The 18837-nt window shown below is 37.4% G+C and overlaps 1 protein-coding gene across 1 annotated transcript in view; it reads right to left on the minus strand.

Moving 5' to 3' along the window:
* Positions 1-1557: 1557 nt before the first annotated feature.
* The window catches only part of LOC106073324 (uncharacterized), a 74964-nt gene continuing 57684 nt past the window's right edge, over positions 1558-18837 (minus strand). The window contains exons 2-5 of the mRNA XM_056012844.1: positions 7590-7726; positions 5820-5937; positions 3730-3850; positions 1558-2595 (exon numbers count right to left, since the gene is read on the minus strand). Coding sequence (XP_055868819.1) covers positions 1649-2595; positions 3730-3850; positions 5820-5937; positions 7590-7726 — 1323 coding nt within the window. The 3' untranslated portion in view covers positions 1558-1648. The remainder of the gene's footprint in view (positions 2596-3729; positions 3851-5819; positions 5938-7589; positions 7727-18837) is intronic.

The raw sequence follows: 18837 nt of genomic DNA on the forward strand, positions 1-18837 counted from the left end.
AAATATTTGTAATCTCTCAGATTTATTATTTGTTGGTCAAGATCTATTACAAATTTAATAACCTGATTAATCCAAACGAATGGATACCATTGGAGTGGCGGTGGTTGAGCGGTAAAGCGCTTGGCTTCTTAATCAGAGACCGGGGTTCGAATCCTGGTGAAGACTGGGATTTTTAATTTCGGGATCTCCGGGCGCCTCTGAGTCCACCCAGCTCTAATGGGTACCTGTCATTAGTTGGGGAAAAGTAAAGGCGGTTGGTCGTTGTGCTGGCCACATGACACCCTCGTTAACCGTAGGCCACAGAAACAGATGACCTTTATATCATCTGACCGATAGATCAAATATGTTTTTCTAGTTTAGTGTGTGTCCGGTGAGCAGAGTACGGAAGCATTGATAAGAAAAACACTTTGATGAGCCATATAGTAAATTTCGTGCATTTGTTCTGCTATGTAGAATCGAATGTCTCTCTATTTCGCATGTAGGACACAGACCTGTCTGGTACAATGTTTGTACACGTTATTTCTTCCACACCCTTTTCACGGATCATGTTGAAACTTGACACCATTATTTGTTGTACCTAACAAAACATGAATCAATAATAAAATATTAAGCAATTAATTAATTAGTTGTCGGTAATTAATTGTTTTGTTTGGTATCGAAAAAGGGAAATAACTGCTACTTATTGAGAGTTTTTGCTGCATATGTTACGTTATTCTCCATATTACAATTTGTATGTATTTTTTTTTCTCCAACTTCCGATTCTCAAGTTGAAATTTTGCATAATTATTTTTAATCGATGACAAGACATGTCTTAATAAAAACAAAATTAACCATTAATTATGGATAATTCGTTAATTTTGTTTTACATAGAAAAAGAAGTTTATTCTTTCAACATTAAGATATATGGCAGTGATTTGGCGGTTCTTCCTCTTATATACGATTTTTTTTTCAAAAAAGAGTTTAAAAAATATTCTGCATATATTAAAATCTCTCTTAACCTTTCTGTTATCATTTTATTTACATTTCTCATAAGGTTGCATTATCTCGCCTCCACCATTATATATATCGCTTTCTCTTCTTTTATTCAGCTACTATACTCACTGCTGAAGGGATATAAATAGTATGTTAAAAGATGAATGTCCAAACAAAGAGCAGACTACTGTAATAAACTTTTAGTTTGAAGGGCCTCAACATAGTTTAAACTAACATGCTTTGTACCAGAGTTGTCCACCCTTTTCAGCCTTGGATTCACATAGATTCAGCCAAGAAAGATTTCCCTTTCTTAACTAATCTTTCTTCCGATAGCTTATAGTCACGGTTTGGATATGATCCTCGGGCAGTAGATTTGGCAACATATAAAATGTAAGTTATTTTTTTTTGTTTGCCAGATTTTTCTGCATCTTGATGCCCCATCCAAAAGAAATTTTGTAACCAATTTTATTTTTAAATCTGATTGATACTTACACTCGGAATAATAAACCTTTTAATTCAATAAAACACAAAGAAACAACAAATTTTTTTTTATTTGTAACTTGAAAACAAAGATATACATGAGGCGAGTGTTTTGTTTCGTTTTATTAATTCTATTTTTTGACAAAGTCTATCACGTGATCGCAAATTGCCAAAAATAGAGTGTCACTGTTTCAGATTAGATATCTCTGACAGAAGCCGACGTTTTGGATGCTTCGTTGGTTTCATCAAGGTCTCCATTGAAGTTTCGCTTGTAAAAACTGCTTAGGTTGGAGGGTGCCCTCTTGTAGAAGTTACTCACGTCCGTGGGAGCTCGTTTGTAAAAGCTGCTGAGGTCAGACGGCGCCCTCTTGTAGAAATTACTGAGGTCAGACGGCGCTCTCTTGTAGAAATTACTGAGGTCAGATGGTGCTCTCTTATAGAAATTGCTGAGGTCAGAGGGTGCTCTCTTATAGAAATAGCTAAGATCAGATGGAGCCCTCTTATAGAAATTGCTGAGGTCGGAAGGCTCTCTTTTGTAGAAGCTGTCCAAATCAGACGACCCTCTCTTATAAAAATTGCTCATATCGGGCACGGATCTTTTATAGAAGTTACTCATTTTGGACAGTCCCCTTTTGTATAAGTTGCTTATTTCAGAAGGTTCTCTCTTGTAGAAATTACTTAAACCAGAAGGCGCCCTCTTGTAGAAATTGCTCAGATCAGACGGCGCCCTCTTGTAGAAATTGCTCAAATCGGACGGTGCCCTCTTGTAGAAATTGCTAAGATCATCTGGTGCCCTCTTGTAGAAATTACTCTCATCATAAGGCCCACGCTTGTAAAAGCCACTCAGATCCCCGGGAGCTCTCTTGTAAAAATTGCTCAGATCAGAAGGCGCCCTCTTGTAGAAACCACTGAGGTCATCATTTGTAGCCCTTTTATAAAAAGCGCTATCGTCGTACGGGTCTCGCTTATAAAAGCCGCTCAGGTCACCGTCAGGAGATCTTTTATAGAACGCGCTGTCCTCCTCACCAGGAGCTCTTTTGTAGAAGCCGCTGACGTCCTCGACACTTCTTTTCCAGACGTGATCTAGTTGGCCTTGACCTTGCTCTGCGCCTTCATCGTCACTGTCTCTACGTTTATCGTTCGCTAAACAAAAAAGAAAAAAACCCATATCTTAAGTTGCTTTACAAACAAACATAACTTGATTGTTACAAAAAAAAAACAACAACAACATATATCTAAAGTTGCTTTACAAACAAACATAACTTGATTGATAAAAAAACAACTTAGCTAATTTTGCCTTTCAAGTAAACATAATTTGACAGATAAGCAAAAAAAAAAACATATCTAAAATTCCTTTAAAAACAAACATATCTTGATAGATTAGAAACAAAAAACATATCTAAAGTTGCCTTTCTAGCAAACATGTCTTGACAGCTAAAAGTAAACAACTCATATCTAAAATTGCCTTACAAACATAACTTTATAGACAAACAAAAATTAAATATTAATAATACTATAGACAACGATTACCGCATTTAAACCTGAAAAAGCCTTAAACTGTTTGAGATGTGGGGCCTTTCTATGCGTTTTTTTTTTCAAATTATTATGTATCTAAAGTATGTATTTAATTAATTTGTACAATATTTAATCCCCATTTATGATCTATTTAGTGTGAATAAAACTTTAAAATCATTAGGTCAAGAACACATGTACCGGAAGCTCAAAATTGGAACCAGTGAAATCTGCCCATGTGGAGTATCACCAGAGAATGCCAACCACGTCCTCCAAAACTGCTCTCTTTACCGAGAGGCCCGTATAAGACATTGGCCCCAAATCACCCCGATAGAAAGGAAACTATATGGAGAGCTCCCTGATTTGGAAACCACTGCGCAGTTCATCTCATGTATTGGTCTAGTCATCTGAACGCTCCAACATAACAATGAGAACGATGAAGAAGAAGAAGATTAGGTCAAGGTTGCCCTATTGGGCTTTAGGGAGGAAAAGAAAAGATTTATAACAAATAAAATACAAAATTTGTGTATAGTCTGTTTAGTACATTATTAGAATATAAAGTAGGGCTGAATACAAAAATATTTACATCAATTAATTTTTTTTAAGCCAATACATGTTTTGCTTTTTTGGTTTAGGCAAGGGAAGTAATCAGATCGGAACTATCTAAACTATCTTTCGCTTTCTAAGTTGGCACCATACGCCTGTCTGTTCACCTGGCCTCATTTACATATAGGATCGAACTCGGGATCTTCAACTAACTCTTACCGACGCACTTGTGGAACCAAGTCATAACCACTACGTCTTGGGCGCTATCCGTTATCGGGGTGCTGGTTTTTGATGACTGACTGCGCGCTACTTTGAATCCTTGTCCACACTGGCACAGAACCTGATGGAAAGTAAATCAAAACCATTCTTTAAGAAAATATAAGATTGTTATAGTGTGTGTTTCCAAGGTGATATAGAAAGGAACGGAAACGCTTTAAAGACCAGTAGTGCCTAAGCTGACATAAAAGAGTGCACCTGGTTGCGCGGGGCCTCAGAACGAGACAGCTGGAAGTCACTCACAAAGGCCTCGGGATACACATTTGAGACCAAAAAAAATACCGCTGCCGAGGACAGACGCAGACGTCGAAAATAAAATCTTAATCGACCACCAGTGGCCCTGGAAGTTGCAAAATATGCAGGTCACACCATTATAAGAAAACATTTTTAACCACATTTTTTTATGGCTATTCATAGGGAGTATACATGTAAAGTTTGGAGTAATTGCATTAATAAATAAAAAAAAAAGGTGTCAAGTGTCCCACATAGCCTTAATTTTCGGACTCGAATACAAGCCTTATTAGAAAGGGAGTATTTATTGTTAGTTGTAGAGAGGGAGCATTAATTTAATGTTAGTCTTGTACAATGATGCAAGATAGGCGACGCTGTGTTTGGATGTGTTAAGCACTTAGGTCGAATACAAACTACACAATATTGTAACGTATCTCAGGTTGTCTGCAAACTGTACCACACGACAGTGCACGACACCAGCACCTTAAAGCACTTGACAACTCAGGGCTCCTAATTAACGTAACACTTTTATATTCAATAAATCACAGCCAATGCTGTACAATTGGCAGCAACGTAACACAGACTGTACAAAAGGTTCACACTCTGATGTATTAACCCTCCTCCTCTTCCTAGACTTGCACTTCATTCTCTGTTCCGGACCGACTTCACACTGACTGGTTCTTTACTCAGACTTCACACTGACTGGTTCCTGACTCCGACTTCACACTGACTGGTTCCTGACTCCGACTTCACACTGACTGGTTCTTGACTCAGACTTCACACTGACTGGTTCTTGACTCAAACTTCACACTGACTGGTTCTTGACTCAGACTTCAAACTGTCTGGTTCTTGACTCCGACTTCACACTGACTGGTTCTTGACTTCGACTTCGAATCGTACCTGTGAAGTTACAAGTTAATGTGAAGCCACTTGACTCTGACACATTCGCTCTTACATGGGGTGCCTACTGGCGCCTTCGACATAGGTCACGCAGGTCACGACTATTCACATAACAGGTCCTTCCCGAACTGTCTTGGCTGACCGTCGTAAATCGTCACGGTTGACCGCTCGTCCAGCGCTGGCCTGGGGCGATTTGCGTCGGCTGTCTACACACACCACTACCCCCATCTGTGCCACCACCAGGTTTATTACAATATTATATTGTTCACCCAAATTAACCAATGATTTGCCGACAACGCAAGATTTACACTAGTTTGGGTCCCCCAAAGAAATATTTAGCATTGACATGTAATCACCTTCACCTATCCAGTAGTCTGTTGGACCGTTGGGGCACCACTCAAGATTTGTCAACCGTCTTTCTCCATTCCTCTCTGTCCTTTGCCTTGGATAGGATTTCATTCATTCCATTCTTTGATATTGTCTTCCCATCGTTTTTCTCCGTATTCCTCTTCTTCTTCCTGGTACTATTCCCTGAAGGAAGGCCTTTGCGAGCCATGAGGACCTTGTGATGTGGCAATAGAGTTTGAATTTGCTTTTTTTTGACAGTGGTTAGCAGGTCATCCTGGGGTCCAATTTATGACATATATCTTGACTTATTAAGGACCACAAATGCCAAATAGGTTAGGGCTTTTTAAAGGTTTATCTTCGTGTCCGAACATTAAGAACTGCAATATTTCGTGTGGCTATGCAGTCCTAGCTGCGATCTACCAAAATTTAATCATATTCAGTTCTTTAAAAGCTAGAAAAAAACATATAAAAGACGACAAAACTTTGCGTCGTCTGCTAGCTTTCTCTGACATAATTCACACCCGTTACGTCACGCATTCTTACCAAACTCTTACCCTTAATTTTTTGTTGGTGGATGCGCCTAACGTATGATTGAAGTCCACACTGACGTGGATGGCGTTTTGTCCGTTGGAACACTGGTCAAGTTCGGATAATGACGAACATGTCATATATCTGTAGATATAACAGAATGAAAATAGGGCTGAAACACAAGCATGATTTTAAGTGAAATTAATGGAACGCGATATTTTGGTCAAAATAACCGTATCCAGGGACGCTGTGGCTGAAACACAAGCATGATTTTAAGTGAAATTAATGGAACACGATATTATGGTCCAAATAACCGTATCCAGGGACGCTGTGGCTGAAACACAAGCATGATTTTAAATAAAATTAATGGAACACAATATTATGGTCCAAATAACCGTATCCAGGGACGCTGTAAGCTGAGTGCCTGAGAGCTTGGCTTCCGCACCAGTGAGGACTGGGATATTGTACTTCTGGATTATTTATGGCGCCAACAAGTCCACCCAACTCTAAAAGTTACGTGACATATGTTGGGGAAAGTATTATGGAGTGTATATGGGCGTGTTTATGACCAAAGAAGGGCGGATGTTTTTGGTTGTGCAGGCTGAAGAGTATCTGATGAAACCACGTGATGATTGGTTGTAAGTTAATAACAAGAAAAAAATAAAAATACTTTTTTAAAAAGGTTATATTAAGCATGGGCGTAGCCAGGGGGTGGGTTGGGGTTAAAAAAAATGCGCCCCCCCCCCGAAAAAAAATCCTGGCTACGCCCATGATATTAAGTGTAATGGTATTGCTGTAAACTCTGCCTACAGCGAGCCCAAAAGAACCTCAACGAAAGTGATAGATCAAAACAGCAATTTAATAATAGAATAATAGTCGGATAACAATTACGCGTTAGAATAATAACTACACTTCTTAGTAATAACAACACTTGTTTACATCGGCCATCTTTGACTTCCACACTTATTTCATGTCTCTGTCCCGTGTCTCCTGGTGCGCAGTCTCACACCTAATGAAAACGTGCATTGTAGAGTCATAACAGTATTAACTCTTTTTCTCCGTAATTATTTTAGTATTTACCACATTCTAGTAAAATCAGCGTTGGTATAGTCAGTTAGGAGAGAAAGAGTTAAATAGTTTGGATCAGTCATATAATGAATGACCTAGACATAATAAATCTGTGTGATTTGAAATATTTTTACCAATTTTTTTCAATGCGAGAATGGGAGTGTAAAACAGCAGACGTACAAAATAGGTAAGTGGTAATCGAATACAGTAAGGATTGATTCAAAATAAAGGATGCCAGATTTTTAATAGTTATTTTTTTATATTTAACTTTTTTTTAGTTCACGTTTAGTTTGTGATTAAAAAATAGCAGACGCACAAAATAGGTAAGTGGTAATCGAATACAGTAAGGATTGATTCAAAATAAAGGATGCCAGATTTTTAATAATTATTTTTTTATATTTAACTTTTTTTTTTTAGTTCACGTTTAGTTTGAGATTAAAAAATAGCAGACGCACAAAATAGGTAAGTGGTAATCGAATACAGTAAGGATTGATTCAAATTAAATGATGCCAGATTTTTAATAATTATTTTTTTATATTTAACTTTTTTTTTTTTTAGTTCAGGTTTAGTTTGTGATTAAAAAATAGCAGACGCACAAAATAGGTAAGTGGTAATCGAATACAGTAAGGATTGATTCAAAATAAATGATGCCAGATTATTTTTTTATATTTAACTTTTTCTTTTTTAGTTCACGTTTAGTTTGTGGTTACAAAATTAAATTGGCTTACAATAGTTTGCTTCCAAGTTTTAACGCCTGCGGTCCCGGACTTGACGTGTCAGGGCAGGGATTACCAGACGGACATTGGCACAGTTCGTTGGTGTTGGGAGCTGCTCGACAGACGCTGTGGCGAGACAAGCATGGAGACTGCGAAAAAAAAGAAAACAAGATTATAAAGATTATAAGATAAGATTATAACAAAATATTATTTGTTCTGATCTGTAAAATTACAGGGCAGGGCAGGGGGCGTAGTTAGCTAGCGGGCCCCTGCACTTTGCGTAATATTTAATATTTAATGCACTCATTTGGGGACCCCCCCCTCAAGTTGGGGCCCAGGGGGATTTTTAAATTCTCACCCTCCCTCCCTCCCTCACCCTAGCTACGCCTCTTGTTCTCATCTATAAATTTACAGGGCAGGAGAACTGCAAGTCAACAATTAGAGAATGAAATGGGTTGTCTGACTCAGCCATCAGAGTTTTAAGTCACTGAGTAAAATGCATGACTAGATTGACACATGAAATGCACAGAACGTCAGTGCTTTTTTTTTGTACAAAAAAATAGGTGCCGGTACTCAATGATTAGGTACCGGTACTCAGTAGTTGATTGCCTAACATTTAACTACTAAAAAATTAATAATATACCTTAAAATACAACAAAAGTAATTTTTTTTTTCAAAAAGGTGCCGGTACGCCGTACCAGTGCGTACCGTCACACAAAAAAAAAAAGCCCAGCAGAACGTAATTATCTTCTATTTTGAAGTAACGTCTGTAATTTATAAGATAAGATAATAAAGATATACTTATTTATGCTAGCACTTAAAACTCTTCAAAATTGATACCAACAGTTGGGAGAAGGGAGCACTAGATGGATCCACATGGAGAGCGAGCATAAAAGAAAGGTCCTGGGCTGCATATGGGCTGCACTCCATTTTTTGTTGTTTAAATTAAATATGGCCGCCACTGACGAAATCGTGGACCAGATAAAGTTCGGAAACCACAGAAACGTTACATTTAAAGTATTCATCAATCAGTGGGGAGGTAACCAGAAGGAAAGGGAGGTAATAAAGTTCCGAAATGTTTTTTTTTCGATCATGATCGAAACTTTTTCAGACAGTGATGAGAATTTTATCAAAATCCTTTTTTTTTTTATTCGTTTCTGACACATCAAAGAGAACTTTACCTTTTTTTTGGGGGGGGGGGCCTAAAAAACACAGACGTGGGGAAATCGTTACTAATAAGAGATTTAAAACCCCACCAGACAGTTCCGTCATTGGCAGCTGATGTGAGGCAATCTTTCTAGTGGCTCTTTCCTGCACCAACACCACCCCCTCCCCTCCCCTTCCCATCTCATACGTTCCAGCGCGAGACACACCCTCATTAAGTGTACATTAAACTAGACGCGTGGAAAAACAAACTAGTAAATTACTCAGGGCATCAAGACGACATCTTTTAAAAAAAAAAAGGGGGGGGGGGAACTTTCAGTGGCGTAGCTAGGGTGGAGGGAGGAGCGGGGAGAATTTGAAAATCCCCCGGGCCCCCCACTTAAGGGGGAAGTCCAAATGAGTGTTTTTTACAATTAAAAATTAAATTTTACGCAAAATGCAGTGGTCCTCACAAAGGTCAACCCCCCCCCCCGGGCCCCCAAACGACAGAAAATTCCTAGCTACGCCCCTGTGAACTTTTCAATAAAAAAAAATATTATACAGGCCTGCTTTCGTTTTTCTTATTTGTCATTATTTGTTTCGTTTGATTTTATTTTTAATATTTTAACATGGTCTAAAGTATCAGTGACTGCAAATCGGGTTACCGACTGTTGATATAATTATCAACCTCTTCAACGTCTATTGCTGTTAGGGTTGATCTTAACAAAGGTAACAACATAATCGAAAGTTCCCTCTCAAAATAGCAAACCTTGCACATTGTGTGGCCACTGTGTTGGCCAACTCCAGGAAATAATTTAGAATTATCAATTGTTTGTAAAATGTTTGACATTTTTCGGATATTCCCTGAAGATAATCTACTTCCTTATGCAAGCCTCCCGCAGGACGACGGGGGATGGCAGCGGGCAGGGTGTGAACCCTGGACCATCAAGACAACCGAACGACAGTCCAGCGCGTAAACCGCACGACCAGCAGCCATCCTATCAATGGCTTTAACAAAAGGATAGTTAAAGCAATGGGCACCAGGTTACGGCGGCAGACAAAACAAGAGTTTGTGACAATGCATCGCTTTGCAACGGAGGCGTTGCTAGGATTGGTGTCACCCAATGCTTTTGAGTCAGTTGTGGCACCTCAATTTCTCCTCATCACCCAAAGAAAAAAAACAGCCTCTCCCAATAAAATGAATAGTTAATATTCAACTTGCAGAAGATTCTTAAACAAACATCTGGGCTTTAAAAAAATGGTCCACCATGGTGTCGCCCTTAAATGGTATCATCAAGTACGGAGGCGCCCCCTCGGACGCCCAAAGCGACGCCACGCGTACTTTCTCAACAATCGCAAATCACCATAATATAACCATACAATCCTTTGTCAGCATGTACATCTTTATCGATTATTTTTTTCGCTAATAACATCAACGATTTCGATTACAAACAATGACCTCGAGTGGGGGTGAATTAAAGTATCGTTTGATAACACACAACCGCGATACCATCGCTTAAAAAGCCATTCGATACCTTTAGTGTTGGCATATTTACGGAAGCCCGCGTGTATCATATTAACGCAGTCTAGGATGGCAACACTAACTGGTCATGATTGTATCATGTTTGTTTTCCTATTTTCGTTGTATCAAATTAACTGTAAACTTGTTTGCTTTTCTACGTAAATGAGCCAGAGTTGTGAACACAGTAGGCTGGTTAAGGTCGCCATTTTAGATTTTGTAGGGATCACTGGAGTAAAGTGAGAAACGTCTATATTTGATGCGTACTAGTCATTCTTGCGACCTTCCTTTTCAGGGTTGCGAATGCCATTAATATGATTGATTGCAACTTGGTTTAGAAAATCTCTTGTTTTGCATTCAGGTGTGAAGAGAAATGGCCCATGGTTTTCAACTGATGTGTCCCATCACAAGAGATCAAAGCTGATGATGCCACACATTTCATAAGGAAATAACTGCTGCGTGAAATGTTAATAAAGTCTTGGCCCCCAACAGTAAGGTCAAATGGATTCAGGCAACACAAATAATGTACAAACATTTGATTAATATTGGAGATTCTCGAGATTAACTAAACAATGTTAAAGTAAATAATTGCCATTTCAGACCTTGCGGTCTATAGTGCACATGGTGTAAAAGTTCATCTGTTTCTGTGGCCCACGGTTAACGAGGGTGTCAAGTGGCCAGCACAACGACGAACCGCTTTTACTTTTCCTCAACTAATGTCAGGTACCCATTACAGCTGGTTGGACAGGGGGGCGTCTCGAAAATAAAAATCCCATTTTTTTTACCAGGATTCGAACCCGGGACCCTCCAGTTCGGAAGCCAAGCGCTTTACCACTACCGCACCTCCAAACTATTTAATAACAACACAAACTTTCATCAAAGGTTATGGAACAATATGCAAAAGAACGACAGACTTATTTGAAAAAAACAACACATCTTATCTTATCTTATCGTAGGAATTACAGACGTTTCATAAATAAAGAAGTTAATTACGTCCTACACATATGTTACTCTTTTACTAAAAATTTCGCACGAATTCTAAATTTTCCAAATAAAGTCTTTCTTAAAATAATTATGTAAATCATGTGCAATTACATAAACTTTGTCGCCATATTTGACTATTCTGTTATAAAATGTCATGTTTTCGTCTGGAAAGGAGAGAGGGCGGTAGAGTGAAAAATTATCAATCCTCGCTCCATTTATAATTTCTCTTAATGGTTGCATTTGGCATTAAGGGGGTGGGGCGACTCGGTATTATAATTTAATTTATAGCATATATAAATTATACTAGTGACAGTTTTTTTTTTATTTTGTAATTTCTTAACTAAAATACAAAAAGAAAAAAGTATTAGTTCGTCCGATGGGCGGAGGGCGATTGCATGTATCGCCCCTCCCACCTGATACAACCCTTTTTCATTTAAATTTACTAATGATAAAATATGAGATTAGAGTGTGGTGCGACATAATATACAAATGGGTTTTTATATCAATAGCTTATATTATATAGATATTCAACTAATTTTGTTCACAGACTATAATTTAATAATTTAATAACAATAAGACCGTCCCCCCCACACTCAAAGGGCTATAGTGGGGAGGGCAGTAGAAGCAACCCCCCCCCCCAGCTCACCGCATTGGCCAAGATACCAGAACGGGAGCGACATAATATAAAAATGATATAGTAATTCAACTAATTTTGTTCACAAATTTTGATTTCTCCATTTAAGTAGAACCGCCCCCCCCTCCCCACAAACGGTTTGGGTGGGAAGGGCAGTAGATGTATTCGCGCCCCCCCCCCTTCCCACGCAATCGGCTAACAGGAGAACGACATGATATAAAGATTGGTTAAAACGAATGCTTGAAAGAATATTAGAAAGAATATTTAAACGAATGTTAGAAAGAATGTTGGCCAATACATTTTTGATTTTTGGCTAAACGTCTTACAAGTTCAGACAAGCTGGGTTTTTCTGTTTTCTGTTTCACTAAACGAGACAAAAAAAAAACCAAAAAAACACAAACAGTAATCTATTTCTATATACAACTTCTATCATCCGTATTCTTTTAGTCATTATTTAAAAAAAAAAACCAATAAAAGCCAAGATTAATGAGAACATTAATATCACCTTGTCTTGCCCAGCCTCCATGTACCAGAATCCTCACGTGAAAACAACAAACAAACATAAATTATACTAAAGTAACACACACCTTCGTATCACTGACCGAAAGACTTCAAGTTTGATATCAACCCACTCGCGTTTACTACCAGTACAAAGATTTGATAAATTAAAGAGTGTGATGAAAAATTGTATTTTCTCCCAGCTATTAATTATTCTCGGAGGCGCGGTGGTTGAGTGGTAAAGCTCTTGGCTTACTAACCGAGAGGGTTCCCAGGTTCAAATCCTTGTAAAGACTGGGGTTTTTAATTTGGGGATTTTGAGAACGTCTTTGGGTCCACCCTGCTCTAATGACATTAGTTGGGAGAAAAGTTAAAGCGGTTGGTCGTTGTGCTGGCCACATGACACCCTCGTTAACCGTGGGCCACATAAACAGATGACCTTTACATGATCTGTCCTATCGATCCCAAGGGGAACCTTACTTACTATTTGATGTTACTAAAAAAAGGGGGTCGGGGGAGAAGTTGGCTCCGATAAAGTGATGTGTACCTGACGCCAGTTATCTTCGCCTTGCTCTGCATGTCATGGGACCTAATCCACTCGCCTTCATGTCGTACAGAGTTATCTATCTGCAGTTAGATCTCAAACGTGCGTTAACAAAAAGGAAAAAAAAAAAAGGAAACTCGACGCAGACAAATCTCTCCTCTAATGGAACATCAAGAAACTTGCTTCGAGTTCCCACATTATTACCCCCCAAAAACACCGTCCTTTATGGGGCCGCCTCTGACACATGTCACTTTTACTACTAAAGGTCAGGTCCAGCGTCTGGCACGACAAGACGTCCATGAATGACATGTCATGTGACCGCGTGGGCAGGTCATGTGACCTTAATGTGATTAAACAACTACTTGCTAGGGTGTACTTCCCGGTGCTGAAATAGCTGCCTTGCGCGTTTTGTTTTATTTAGAAAGTGCTATAGATTTGTGTGTGTGTGTGCGTGTGTGTCGTCTGCCTCGTTCTTTGACATTCCCAGAGTTCCCTGTTATATTCGGCAAATACGGAAAGTAATGAATGACTTTATTTGAGACTATTCTCAGCCCTTCTTTGCGATCAGCGGTTCTCAAGCTGCACATCGCAACGTTGGCTGGACCCCCTCACCATGCAAGCGTACATCATGATACTACGTGTTAATGATGTAGTCTGGGACCTAACTCTATAGGCTTTGAAAGTCATCTTCATCATTTGAAACTCATAATTTATGACTTTTATACAGCGCTACTTTCATGCTTATAGCATGTTCAGAGCGCTTTGGTCCAAACTCAGTTGTGGGTGGAGGGGGGTATCTGGGAAAAGGTTTTCCGCGCTGCCTTTAGGCGCTCAGTAAGACAACTCTGCTCAAGCCTCCTTCACGTGTAGCTTGGCCAAGTTCAGGCGTACTTGGCCTCTCGACCACATTTCCCATATTTAACTCACCATTTTCTCTCACAAAATATATTTACAAAATATATTCAAGAGTGCTTGCACCCTTTTCATATTTCGTAATGACTGTGATATTCTTGTCTTAACTTGAATTTTTTATTGTTTATGATATTCTACAGGGCTAAGAAGGTGCACATACATTACAATATTGTTTTTGTCAATCTATCGTTTATTTCTCTTCATTATTCTGTACACCGGATACACCAAAAATACAAGTTATTTATAGAATCGCTTTCATTTTATAAAAATCTTCAAATTATATAACACATTAGAGTAACGATTACAAAAAAGTACGTCTCTGAATTCGTGCGCTATTTCACCAATTTTAAATTTATTGACCTTAACTATATATAATTATGTAACTCTGCTGTACACTCATAAAATTATGGTTCTAGGCCCCGTATATTTTTTTCAACCCCCGCCTCTGAAAGATAGAGAAAAAAGCTACATTTCCTTTGAGAGTCACTGATCCGGGTATTTCTATGTTTACGAAATGCGACTTCCCAGACAGAAGAGCTTCAAACAATTCAATGAGAGACAGCGAGCAGACGTGGGCGACTACTCTGTTCCAAAATAGTTTTGGTAAGTAGATCAATCGGGAAGAAAAAGGTTAACATCGGGTCAACCTTTAGGCCTTTTAAGAAGAGAGAGCTGTTTTCAAACTGAGGAGACGACAAAGCATTAAGCATTGAACTTAAGTCAAACCCGTGTTCAGGAGGTCACTGTCTGTGGTATTTTATGTCTCTAGAGACGATCTTTTTTTTCTTCCTGCAACCCCAGGTTTGGTCTAATTATACCTATTTAAAACAAGGTTACAAAGACAGTTTGTGTGGAAACACAAACTCAAAATCGGCCCCCCGAAGTGGTCCACCCAGGCAGGTAAAAAGGCAAGTATCAATATTTTCATAAGGAACATCAGAATTAAATTCGATCAAAGACAAATGACAGAGAAGAATGGAGAAAGAAGGTTGACAGATCTTGTGTGGTGCCCCAGCGGCCCAGCAAACCAAAGGATAGGTGAAAGTGAATGTGAAGTTAGATGTGAACCTGGCCTAACTGATGTCTTATAATGAATATCTAATTGATCTAATTTTTTTTTTTTTTTTGGAAATGGTCAATCTCTTATTCAAATCTTCAAGATAATAAATTTCCGTAAAAAAAACAAATTTAGTTCAGTGTCACATGCGCGATGTATGCGGTTCACGCGAATATTTGAAAAATTACTAATTAATTGTTGTTTTAAATTATGTCCAGCTTATATACATACTAGATACATTTTTTCTCTTTTAAAAAAGTAAACATTTTTTATGTGAAAATGTAGTAGTTAGTATGACAGAACTTACTTAACGTAGCAATACAATTGTAATAATAATAATAATAATCTTTATTATCCGTAAGAAAATTTGTCTTACAATATAAATATACAAATAATGAAAATATTTTTTTGACAAAAAAACTAAAACCATTTGCATAAATGTGTTGAAAATATGATGCTGTTCAGTATTCCCTACTAAACAGCCTCCCGTGTTTGTTACTATTAATAGTGAATAGTTGTAAAAGTGGTGTATTTTTATGGAAAAACTGCTTTCATAAGTGATTTAAAAAATTAGATTTTTCGCTTTTAGAAAAGAAAAAAGTAGCCGTTGCATCAGAACTTTGAATGATCCAAATCAGTGATTTCCAAAGTGGTCTATATAGACCCCCAGGGGTCTACGAGGACTTCCAAGGGGTCTACGGAAGTGAAAAAATAAATTGGGGGTCTATGGCCTGTTAATGGGGGTCTACGAAGGCGGATCTCATTGAAGTATGATCATTCATGAAATTGACTCGTTCACACATGATTTGTACCTTAGTTAATCCTTTGAATTTCCACCCTGTTAGTGGAATGATTTTTTTTTTTTAAAGATTTTAACGTATTATTTTAAATACCTTAATTGTGTCTACATGAAAGTAATAATTTACATGGCCGAGTCTTTAAATAAAATGTTGACCGTAAATTGTTGGTTATTAAAAATTTGGCTTCATTCTTTCTTTGTTGAACAACTATTGCATTTTTTCTTTAATTTTATGTAACAAAGTTTGAAGCTATGTCGCCATGAAACCATCAAAGCTGTAACATCGAGAAAAGTCAACATGAAATAAAATAGATTAAGATTTGAAATACTTTTGAAAACTTTTAAATTCAGAATTAAGCCACAGTAGAAAAATGTTGATTAAACACCAGAGAGCAGAAAGGGTTTGTGAGCGTCTTACAATATATTTACTTAGGCTTAACTCTAAAAAACTGCACACTATAAGCAAAATATTGACTTTGCCAACCATTGAAGAGGTTTTACAATCTGTTTTACACAATCCTATATCTGATATCATTAAAAATTCCTCTAAGCAACAATACAGTTCAAAGGTGTAATGGTGAAATAAGTTTTGGACAATGAATGGTTATCGTGTTATTACGATTTACTTTTTTAAAAAGCTGGACTAGTTAACCTTGCCTGATAATGGTATTATTATATTTTTGTTATGAATCAAGAAATTCGTAAAGAATTGCTTTTTGCCTGAATATTTGATCAATTGCTCCTTCACACTGAAGAATGATAGTTTTCGAAAGACTTATCTTTGACACTATTTTTTCTGAGTTCTTGGTTGCTAAGATCCTATTTTAAAACACAGAAATTAAACGGGAATCGGACATAGTCTATTTCACAAACTTGTTTCATAAATTGAATGAGGTTAACTTGCAGCTACAATGTGATAACCTAAATTTGACCAACACGAAGGCATAATCTCAGTGTTTCATGTGAGAATTAAATTAATGAAGCATACAATGACAATGATAAATTTTCTTACTTTTCAAATTTAAATCAGTCAGACATCATCTAATCGAGAAGATAGAATGTTAACCTGAACTAAATTGAAGCCCAAGATTGACATTTTATTATCAAAGCTGCCCACCAATAGGCGTTTTTTTGTTGTTTAGTTACTTCTTGTAATGCATATTAAATTTTATTTTGCTTTATTTTGCTTAGAATGTCATCAATAAATATATATCGCATAGTAATCAGTGAGAAAAGCACATCTGAAGTTAATGAATTTTCAAAAAAATGCTGGGGGGTCTACCGAAAACTTAAAAACATGGCAAGGGGTCTACGAGACAAAAAAGTTTGGGAACCACTGATCTAAATTCTAAAATATTATGATGTCGGATTTTCACTATCTTTTCTAGTTTTTCTTTTATTACCCTCGGTTATAGCCCTTTGTTATTGGACCACGCCCACGAGAGGGATGAGCAACTAAGTCAGCGGTTCTCAACATTTTTAGCTAGGCGAACCCTTTTTACAATTCCTCACTTTGCTGCGACCCCCAACCGAGAAAGCATTTTCTTCCATAACCATAAGCAATTAGAAAAATAATTTAAATGTATAATATGAATTGTTATATTTCTGTAACATATAGAAATACATGAAATTTTATCAGTCACTTGAATTTATTTATATATATTTTTCTTATTCACCATAATCTTGTTTCATATTGCACAGATATAGTGTATATCTATATATCTAATATATCCATATATCGTATAATCAAAAAGAGAGCCCGCATATCATCGTAACTGGAATAATGTTGCGACATTATGAGCTTGTTTCAGTTGATCAGGAATTATCGGGATAGCATTTTCGAGATCATAATGCGCGTCAATGTCCAATGGCTGCCTGGTCGTGCGGTTTGCGCGCTGGACTGTCGTTCGGATTTATCGACGGTCGGGGGTTCAAACCCTGCCCGCTCCCATCCCCCGTCGTCCTGCGGGAGGCTTGGACTAGGAAGTAAACTATCTTCAACTCTGAAGGAACATCCGAAATATGTAAAACATTTTACAAACAAAAAACAATTTTCTGTTTTTAGACCTTATAAATAAATAGCTGGAAAATAAATGTATCGCAAAGATATATCATTAGAAGTGGAAGGAATGGCGCAACTCAGACAAACACCGACTGCAAACCCTTGATCCACATTTATGTAACTGATCTCGAAAAGAAATCACTTTTCGATGCGTCGGTATTACGCTGTATGAATGTTGCATTTGATCCTTGCTGTGACGTTTTTAATTGCTTTTTAAAATTCTTGTAGCAGTATCTCCATTATAATATTATTATTCGTCGATGAATCATACGGTAAGTTCAAATGAATTCATGTACTAGACGTTTTCTAACCAAACCATTAATTAGTTACATTAATATTACACCATTACCTTATTAATATTTTTCAGAGATCAGTTCGTCTCCATAAAATTAACCAACTTTCTCTTAAACAATACGTGCTCTTGTTGCCGTTTCAAGAGGTTTGAAAAAAAGAGAGACTCGTCTTAAAAATCAACATAATTTATAAATAAAACCTTTTCAATACCGGATATCCTTTTCAAAAACGCTCAGATGTTTGCTATCAAAATGACGCTACAGTTATTTCGACTTCATAAATTCGACTAATAAAGTTTTATTACATTTTACTTTGATAATTCCATTCTGATATTCTTTCTAAAAATATTGAAACCTGCCTTTTTTACCTGCCTGGGTGGACCACTTCGGGGGCCCGATTTTGAGTTTGTGTTTCCACACAAACTGTCTTCGTAACCTTGTTTAATTTCCTGCTTTATCTAAAACCATATCTTGAAAAATCGACTTCGGTTCTTTACGTTCTTTTGGCTGAGATCCATTTTCGTGATTTGTTTCCCATAGAGACTATTAACTCTTTCTCTCCGTAATTATTTACCACATTCTGGTGGAATCAACGTTGTTATCGTCAGTTAGGAGAGAAAGAGTTAACTTTAATAACATGGATCTTATAAACGATGACGTATTCTTAATTATATAAACAAAACAAGCTTTACAAGTAAGCCAGGATGTCGCCAAAGAAATAATTTTTTTAGCTTCCGAAATAACGTAACGTTACGTTTTGAATTCCTGTATGTCCATTTAAACTGCTCAAATTATTTATTACGCGACAATAAAAT

The sequence above is a fragment of the Biomphalaria glabrata genome, chromosome 15 (genome assembly GCF_947242115.1).
Source record: "Biomphalaria glabrata chromosome 15, xgBioGlab47.1, whole genome shotgun sequence".
Taxonomy (NCBI): domain Eukaryota; kingdom Metazoa; phylum Mollusca; class Gastropoda; family Planorbidae; genus Biomphalaria; species Biomphalaria glabrata.